At 44.6% G+C, this 9358-nt stretch overlaps 1 protein-coding gene across 1 annotated transcript; it reads left to right on the top strand.

The window, feature by feature from the left end:
- The first annotated feature begins 2250 nt into the window (after positions 1-2250).
- Positions 2251-4176, top strand: CT47B1 (cancer/testis antigen family 47 member B1). Its single transcript, XM_040265230.1, has 3 exons — positions 2251-2802; positions 2920-3034; positions 3867-4176. The coding sequence occupies exons 1-3, from the start codon at positions 2251-2253 to the stop codon at positions 4094-4096; spliced, it is 897 nt and encodes a 298-aa protein (XP_040121164.1). The 3' UTR covers positions 4097-4176.
- Positions 4177-9358: the final 5182 nt, after the last annotated feature.

Consider the following 9358-nt stretch of genomic DNA (forward strand, 5'->3'; position numbering starts at 1 on the left):
GATGCTGGGAGGGATTGGGGGCAGGAGGAGAAGGGGATAACAGAGGATGAGATGGCTGGATAACATCACTGACTCGATGGACATTAGTCTGAGTGAATTCCGGGAGTTGGTGATGGACAGGGAGGGCTGGCGTGCTGCGATTCATGGGGTCGCAAAGAGTCGGACACAACTGAGCGACTGAACTGAACTGAAATTCCATATATATGTGTTAGTATACTGTATTGGTGTTTTTCTTTCTGGCTTACTTCACTCTGTATAATCGGCTCCAGTTTCATCCACCTCATTAGAACTGATTCAAATGTATTCTTTTTAATGGCTGAGTAATACTCCATTGTGTATATGTACCACAGCTTTCTTCTCCATTCATTTGCTGATGGACTGTGGAGAAAAGGGAACCCTCTTACACTGTTGGTGGGAATGCAAACTAGTACAGCCACTATGGAGAACAGTGTGGAGATTTCTTAAAAAACTGGAAATCGAACTGCCTTATGACCCAGCAATCCCACTGCTGGGCATACACACTGAGGAAACCAGAATTGAAAGAGACACGTGTACATGTTCATCGCAGCACTGTTTATAATAGCCAGGACATGGAAGCAACCTAGATGTCCATCAACTGAGATTTTAATCTTAACACTGTGAGTCATTACTGATTCCAAATTAAGAAGTTAAATGTAAACATTCAGAAGATCTCCAAAAAGAAAGTATAAAATTCATTTCTGGATGAGAAAAGATTTACAAATTTATGATGTTAAAACCAAGAAAAAAGAAAATATTATTAGATTTTACAATATAAAAAAGAAAAACTACATACTTAGAAACATTAACCAACTTAGAAGGCAAAATCAAACTAAAAAAACATTTTCAACAAATGCTCAGTATCCTAAATATAATTCCATCTTGTTCCATCTACCTAACTCATATTTTGATTGAACGCCACCTATACAGATGATAAAACTGAGGCCTAGAAATGATAAGTAACTGTTCCAAGATCACTTAGGGCAGCAAATGTTAAATCAACTCAGACCTCAGATTGGGATTCTGCCTCTTTTTTGCTGTCTTTATAATGAGAATTTTGGATTAGAGATTATCGACATTGCCTTCCAAATTTAAACCAATGATTTACAGCAACACCATTCTCCATTCCTGAGGTGAGACAGAGGAAAAATAAAAACACTGAAATTCGGTTAGATTAATGAAAGGAAAAAAAAATCCCTCTTTACAATTATGAGACTTATTAGTATTTTTCCTAAATGTAACATCCAGATGTAATTTGCTTTTTCAAAAAATATTTTTAGTGCTACAAAACTTTTTTTTACAGAATGACTGTAAAAGCAGTTAATTTCTGTATAATTTTCAAAATTACACTTGAGGTCTGGACTAAGTGGATCTTGAGATCAATAAAAAGTCTGAGACTGTTGCCTCTGAAACATCCTAGGAAGATGGCCCTTTTAATGTCTATCATGCTTAGCTCTTAGTAGATGACCTGATCCTTTAAAGAAACCTCTCTCTTTTTATTCAGTCTTCAAAGCTTTAAGTGAATTTGTCTGGGTTCATTATACATTCTAGCTCCTAACTCCTTCAACACTTCAACATTCAATTCTTACTGCATTCATTTCAATTTGTCTACTCTTTTCCAACTATTTTTAACTAAGTTCAATTGTCCAAATTCTCTTTCTCTTCTTCGGAGCTTTTTAGTACTGCTAACATCTGAGATATACAACATTTTTATGACCCTGTCTCTATTCACATGAGCCATTACCAGGTGGAAATTCCCAGGTGGGAAATTTCTCACAGTTCATATGGCCCAGGATGCCTTCATAAATAATTTCCTGCACAATTACATAAAGGACATAAGCCTGGAAGACCTCAGCACGTTAGAACCCTAAGGCTTCAAAGAACAAGTAGGCAATTGCAAGCAATTTGACGACCAAGGGCCTTGGCCGTTCACTGGACAAAGAGCACGTCAATCTTTGTTTGTCAGCAAATGAGGCCAAAGCTTGCGACAAGGGGGCACACGTCAGGGTCAACTGTTCTGGCCCCGCCCCTCGACCGTGGCCTGGCTTCCGGGGGACGCTTCTGCCGTTGGCCGCCTACCCTCCCGATCGTGGGGCCTCTTCTGTGGTCCCTTCAGTGACTGATTCGTTCCATCTCACTGCCCTCAGCCTCCTCTCAGGGCAGCCACTTCGGGTGCCACCACCTGCGCCATTGCCATCGTCGCCAGCCCGGCTGAGGTAACTGCCCGCTGCCATGTCCACCACGGGGGATGGAAATCTGGCCCCTGAGGGGCAGGAAGGCCTAGCAGCTGTGGCGGAGGCGCAGGCCGGAGCCCGCGAAGGTGTAGACCGCAGCTCCGAGCCTCGCAGGGGCGACTCCATGCCTGAGGCTGAGGCGGGTGGAGTCGTGGGGGCCTCAGGAGGCCAGAGGGAGGCGGCCCTGGAGGGCGGGAATGCTGACGAGGAGTCAGACATCGGGCCGGCCGAGGCGGGGGAGGAGGAGGAGCAGGCGGAGGGCGTGAACCGCATGGTGGACGCGCGCCACTTCCCCATGGCCGGCTTCCGCTTAACGTTCCTGAATCTGATGCACTCGATGCTGAACCGTTTGCACAACAACCATGTCCTCATCCGGTCAAATGACGACCACGTGCCAGTCTGGCACCAGACCCGGCTGCGCTCGTCCAACCGCAGCTTAGCCACCGTGGCCGAGTTCTCCGAGGTCCAGGTGCCGTCAGATGGGCCGGGAGAGGGGCCGGCGGAGGAAGCCCCGGCCCAGGAGGTGGAGCAGGCGGAGGAAGCCCAGGAGGTGGAGCAGGCGGAGGAAGCCCAGGAGGCCGAGCAGGCGGAGGAAGCCCAGGAGGCCGAGCAGGCGGAGGAAGCCCAGGAGGCCGAGGAAGCCCAGGAGGCCGAGGAAGCCGAGGAGGCCGAGGAAGCCGAGGAGGCCGAGGAAGCCAAGGAGGCCTCTTTATGGGAGACGGCCACCGAGGAGTCTGAGTCCAGCTTGTGGGAGATGGCACAGGAGCCGGCCGCCGCTGAGAGTGAGCATTTGAGGGGCGGTGGGGGGTTGGGGGGGGGGGACGGAGACACTGGCAGCTACAGGCCGGGTCTGGGGACTGGGGATCCCGAGGAGGGAGTGCCTCAGGAGGGGAGGCTGGGAGTCAGGGCCTCCTTGAATCGAAGGCCAGAGGGGCCCAGTAGAAGCCCAACTCCATAACGACTTATTTGGTTTGGGGAGAAAATAAGCTGTCCTCTACCAACCCTGGTAAGAGGTCTGAGATGATCAGTGCCAGTTATGGGCCCACAGGTGAAGGTCAGTGGAGGCAGGTATTCTAGAGGGAGCTTTAGAGGACATGGGAGAGAACAAGCAAATGGCATACCTCATATTTAGTTCATAGCTTTTAAAAATGTCAAGATTCTTGGAAAGTTGATCCCCAAACATTATTAACTCATACAGGAGCACTTGGTCAAAATGAAATATTCAGGGGATTGAGGAACTCATGAGCTTCCCCATAGAATTTGTTATTGAGGTGAAACATATTTTGGCGAGAAAGTTCTGACCAAAACATCCAGAATGCGTCAGACCCAGAGGATTCTGATCCTTGACCAGAAGTAATCAGTAGCACAGGGTGACAGATTTACTAGAAAAGAAGAAATAATTTCATTGTGAAAATGATCAAGCAGCAGCAAAGTGAGAGCCATGGAAGTGTCCTATCCACCAGAAGGAAGGCCCCCAGTTACTCTTTTCTTAGTTGCTTCTGTCCTCCAGCTTCTCCTAAAGGTAGAGTACTGGATACCTTGCCATTCCTTTATGAGTTCGGATTTTTTTTTCTGTGAATGTCTGATCCCAAAGTCTTTTATTCTTCTCTAAAGAAGCAGCTGAATGCCAGGATGAGAACTCCAAAGAAGAGGCGCAGGCCACCAAAAGTGAGGGGAAAGAAAAGAAGGATAACAAAAAACAAGAAGAACCAGAAAAGGATCTGGACCCAGCAAAGGACAGGCCCAGAAAGTCCAGGTATCTGTGTATAGCTTTGAAAATAACCCAGCTATTCCCAGGCATTTACCAATTTTGTTTTTGCTTTTTAATTCTCGGAGTAAACTAAGCAAATGTTTGTTTAAAATTAGTTCAACAACTCAAATTTACCTAATGTTTATAGAACATTCCTGCACCCAGTAATATAAAGAGCATGAAGTGAAATATACTTCATGGCTTCTCATTTGTTCTTATGAGGTCTTTTGTCCTCTATATGTAAGACTACCAACAAGTTATAAATGTATCAGTACCTAAAACCAGTATTTCTTTAGAAAACAGTGACTAAAAGCAGCAGCAACTGGGCTGTGCACTACTTTGGCTTTCATTTCTTGACCACAGAAGTGCAGTGTCCTGCACTAAGAGAAGACACCTTTTAGAATGTAACTACTTACAAATAGCAAAAAGTTCAGATTTTCAAGTAGGACAACATTTAGTGATTAATACTTAAACATTTGTTTGGTTGTAGATTTGTGTATTTTATGTGACAGTCAAAAGAAACAGTCATAGTATGACTGTTGTTTATCACTGAGTTGGTAGTGAAGATATATATCTTGTCTTTAATGATTAACATTTTCCCCCTCATTTTCATAGTGGTGTGTTTCATAATAACAGCCTCTTTCTCATATGGTAGATACGGAAACCAAGGGTCTGGGAGGGTAAGGGAGTATCATCTGTGGAGTGAGCACAGGCTTTTAAGGTAGAAAGAGTGATTTAAGTCCCAGACTAGCCTTCCAAAGGAAGGGGGAAAAAAGCATTTATGGTGTTGGGTAAGAGGGAGACAAGGTTGGTAGGATCACATGATTGAAGCCATCGGGTTGTACATGTACCCAGTATCCAGGGTGAAGGTTACAAGAGGAAAATGTGTTTTTCTTCTCTCCTTGGTGAGATATAACCCTCAGATGCAGCAGATATACATAAGGCTGACTGTTTTTTTAGATTTAGAAAGTTTCTGGTGCTGACTGATGCTGTATAATTGTTCATTTTCTCTCATTTCTTCCTGCAGTTTGGAAGACTAGAAAGAAGACAGAGAAAGAAGAAAGGATCCATTGTTCCCTATTTTTAGATTTTTCAGAAGCCCATGGGAATATTATTAACACTGATTTCATTCCAAAATCCATCACCCAAAAAGCAGCTGTCTAATAATATCTAATAAGAAATCTAATATCTAATTGGCTTTTATCTTTTACAAATATATTTGACAGCATTTGTTCTAGTTAAAACTAAGTTTTAAAGTAGTAAACTGAAATGTAGGTAGATTTATGTTTATAAATAATCCTGATTTAAATCTCTTTAAAAATGAGAAGCCATTTTACATCATTGGAAGGCATCACATTCCACCATTTGATAAGCCTGTTTTCAATTCTTTTATTGCAGCCCCAAATAAAATTTGTATTTAAAACAATTTTGTAAAGACAGAAATCGAGGTCAAGGCTTTAGATCTGAACTTGTTTACTGTACTAGTCACTAGCCATGTGTGGCTGCTGAGCATTCAAAATGGGGCTAATCTGAGTTGAAATGTGCTACAAATGTTAAAAAAATATGTTAAGTCTCATTAATAATTAATTACATGTTGAAATGATAATGTAGTATTAAATATAGCATTAAAATTATTTTCTCCAGTTTCTTTTTACTTTTTCAAAAATTTATTCATTGCTACACTTTCTGGGCTTTCTCTAGTTATGGTGCATAGGTTCTCATTGGGGTGGCTTCTCTTGTGGAGCATGAGCTCTAGGGCAAATGGGCTTCAGAGTTGCAGCACATGGACTTAGCTGCCCCTCAACATGTGGGATCTTCCTGTACCAGGGATTGAACCTGTGTCCCCTGCACTGCAAGGTGGATTCTTAACCGTTACTGGACCACCAGCGATGCCCTCTTTTTACTTTTTAAATGTGGCTACTAGAACATTTAAAATTATACATGACTTGTGTTATATGTGTATTTCATAGTACTGCTGGGTGCTTTTGAAGGAAACCTGATGGATGGCCCAGCTTGCCTGGAGGCCAGATGGTGCTGCTGAGCCTGAGCCCAGACACTGATTTGAAGCACTGGTTCTCAAAATTTGGTCCTTAAAATAGCATTATTAGCATCACCCACGAATTCTTAGGCTCCACTCAAGACCTGTGAATCAGAAACTGGGAGTGGGGCCCTGTAGTCTGTGTTTTAACAAGCCCTCCAGGGGATTCTGATGCAGCCAAGGTTTAAGAAGCACTGGTTGAGAGCCACCTATGATGGGACCAGCCTTCGTTCACTGCCTTGGGGCTGTTGGAGGTAAATGAACAGGACGGTAGGGGCTGGACTGGGGAGGAAATTAGGATTCACAGGGGCTGAGACAGAGGGTGTGGATAGGGGATGGCACCAGAAAAATATCCAAGGGACAGAGCTGGTTCCAGAAAGTCACAGACATGATACCGGGTATATGAAGTCTAAGAGAACCTTCACTCAGCAGGAATGAATAGTAGATACATACAGAGTTGCTTATGAGGATGTATGCATATGCAAGCATACAGAAAGGCATGCAGTGGAAAGATAAGCCACATTTAGGATGGTGGTTACCTCTTGGGGAAAGAAAAGGACAGCGATCCTATTGGGGAGGGATACGTAGTGGGCTTCAACTGTATCTGTAATTTACATTTCTTAAACTGAGTGGTGGGTAAATAGTGTTTATAGTAGTATTTATAATTTTGTGCAGATCTGAAGTATGTCATAATAAGTAAAAATAAAAAGAGAAAGGGGAGAAATGGACTTAATCTTTGACCTCTGTTTAAGGTAATAAAAAGATAAAGCTGTAGATGACCAGAGTGGAGGATCAGAGAAGGGGAAGGGCCTGGGGGGTAGAGACTAGACAGGCTCATTTCTGCATTTACTGAAGGCTTCCTAGACCTTCCTAGACCATCTGAAACATGGTCTAGCTGGAGCATACTTTGTTCCCACAGGTTCGGCTCCTGACCTTCTTGTAAATAACTGATGACCTACTGTCGTGTTCTGTCGTGGCATGTCTTATATTCTAACTATGTGCACATGCAAATACACACACTACATCCACCTATTCCATCAAAACCAAACCCTGCACTGAACATTTAAATGGCTGGGACCTTTAAGGGTTTCATTTCTCTTTCCTTCCCAAAGCCCTAGGCAGTGAATTTTCCTATTAGTAGGTATTTAATGTCAATTAAAGTGAAGTAAACTTAAGATCCCCACAACTATTTTTTTTTTTGGTCACCAGTGTTGACATTTTAAAATGTGTTATATTATTCCTTATGGCTAGAACCACATGGTGAGACAGAAGGCAAAGCACTCCCTGTCACCATTATTTCAACTGAAAGGGCAGATCAACTAGTACAATTTGAGGATCTTCACACTGGTTCTGATTTCTAGTATTTCTGTGGTGCTAGTTGTTGAAGGCAATGGCACCCCGCACCAGTCCTCTTGCCTGGAAAATCCCATGGACGGAGGAGCCTGGTGGGCTGCAGTCCATGAGGTCTCGAAGAGTCAGACATGACTGAGCAACTTCCGTTTCACTTTTCACTTTCATGCATTGGAGAAGGAAATGGCAACCCACTCCAGTGTTCTTGCCTGGAGAATCCCAGGGACGGGGGAGCCTGGTGGGCTGCTGTCTCTGGGTCCCACAGAGTCAGACACAACTGAAGCCACTTAGCAACAGCAGTTGTTAAAACAATATTGCTTCCAGGCCCAGGCAAGAGGTATCTCTGTCTCGAGCTCTATGCTTTAGAAGGCCACTTTGGTCTTCCAGCCACAACCCTCCCACCAGGGCCAGGAGCCCAGCCCATGGGAACAAGGGGTGTGTCCCTGCTAGCCCATGCTCCAGGTACCTGGCAGCCCTGAACAGTCCCTAGCCTGCTTCCAGGGCCCATATGCTCCTTTTAGACCTGTCCTGGTCTAAAAGGCAATGCCAAAGAATGCTCAAACTACCGCACAATTGCACTCATCTCACATGCGAGTAAAGTAATGCTCAAAATTCTCCAAGCCAGGCTTCAGCAGTACGTGAACCATGAACTTCCTGATGTTCAAGCTGGTTTTAGAAAAGGCAGAGGAATCAGAGATCAAATTGCCAACATCCGCTGGATCATCGAAAAAGCAAGAGAGTTCCAGAAAAACATCTATTTCTGCTTTATTGACTATGCCAAAGCCTTTGACTGTGTGGATCACAATAAACTGTGGAAAATTCTGAAAGAGATGGGAATACCAGACCACCTGACCTGGCTCTTGAGAAACCTATTTGCAGGTCAGGAAGCAACAGTTAGAACTGGACATGGAACAACAGACTGGTTCCAAATAGGAAAAGGAGTGAGTCAAGGCTGTATATTGTCACCCTGCTTATTTAAGTTATATGCAGAGTACATCATGAGAAACGCTGGACTGGAAGAAACGCAAGCTGGAATCAAGATTGCTGGGAGAAATATCAATAACTTCAGATATGCAGATGACAACACCCTTATGGCAGAAAGTGAAGAGGAACTAAAAAGCCTCCTGATGAAAGTCAAAGAGGAAAGTGAAAAAGTGGGCTTAAAGCTCAACATTCACAAAATGAAGATCATGGCATCTGGTCCCATCACTTCAAGGGAAATAGATGGGGAAACAGTGGAAACAGTGGATGACTTTATTTTGGGGGGCTCCAAAATCACTGCAGATGGTGACTGCAGCCATGAAATTAAAAGACACTTACTCCTTGAAAGAAAAGTTATGACCAACCTAGATAGCATATTGAAAAGCAGAGACATTACTTTGCCGACTAAGGTCCGTCTAGTCAAGGCTATGGTTTTTCCTGTGGTCATGTATGGATGTGAGAGTTGGACCGTGAAGAAGGCTGAGCACCGAAGAATTGATGCTTTTGAACTGCGGTGTTGGAGAAGACTTGAGAGTCCCTTGGACTGCAAGGAGATCCAACCAGTCCATCCTAAAGGAGATCAGCCCTGGGATTTCTTTGGAAGGAATGATGCTGAAGCTGAAACTCCAATACTTTGGCCACCTCATGCGAAGAGTTGACTCATTGGAAAAGACTCTGATGCTGGGAGGGATTGGGGGCAGGAGGAGAAGGGGACGACCGAGGATGAGATGGCTGGATGGCATCACTGACTCGATGGCCGTGAGTCTGAGTGAACTCCGGGACTTGGTGATGGACAGGAAGCCCTGGCGTGCTGCAATTCATGGGGTCACAAAGAGTCGGACATGACTGAGCGACTGAACTGAACTGAACTGGGGAGGGCTGACTGTACTCACTGCTGGGGTGGGTGCTCCCACTCCCAAGGAGGAATTGTAGGCCCAGAAGGGGATGTGGCCTGGCCTAGGAGCCAGGGCATGGGCGGGGGAAGGG

The sequence above is a fragment of the Oryx dammah genome, unplaced genomic scaffold, assembly GCF_014754425.2.
Source record: "Oryx dammah isolate SB20612 unplaced genomic scaffold, SCBI_Odam_1.1 HiC_scaffold_23, whole genome shotgun sequence".
Classification (NCBI taxonomy): Eukaryota; Metazoa; Chordata; class Mammalia; order Artiodactyla; family Bovidae; genus Oryx; species Oryx dammah.

Coding starts and splice junctions, on each gene's coding strand:
- CT47B1 (XM_040265230.1), top strand. CDS start 2,251: ATGTCCACCACGGGGGATGGAAATCTGGCCCCTGAGGGGCAGGAAGGC. Junction 2,803..2,919: donor AGGCGGAGGAAGCCCAGGAG/GTGGAGCAGGCG, acceptor GAAGCCGAGGAG/GCCGAGGAAGCCGAGGAGGC. Junction 3,035..3,866: donor GGAGCCGGCCGCCGCTGAGA/GTGAGCATTTGA, acceptor TCTTCTCTAAAG/AAGCAGCTGAATGCCAGGAT.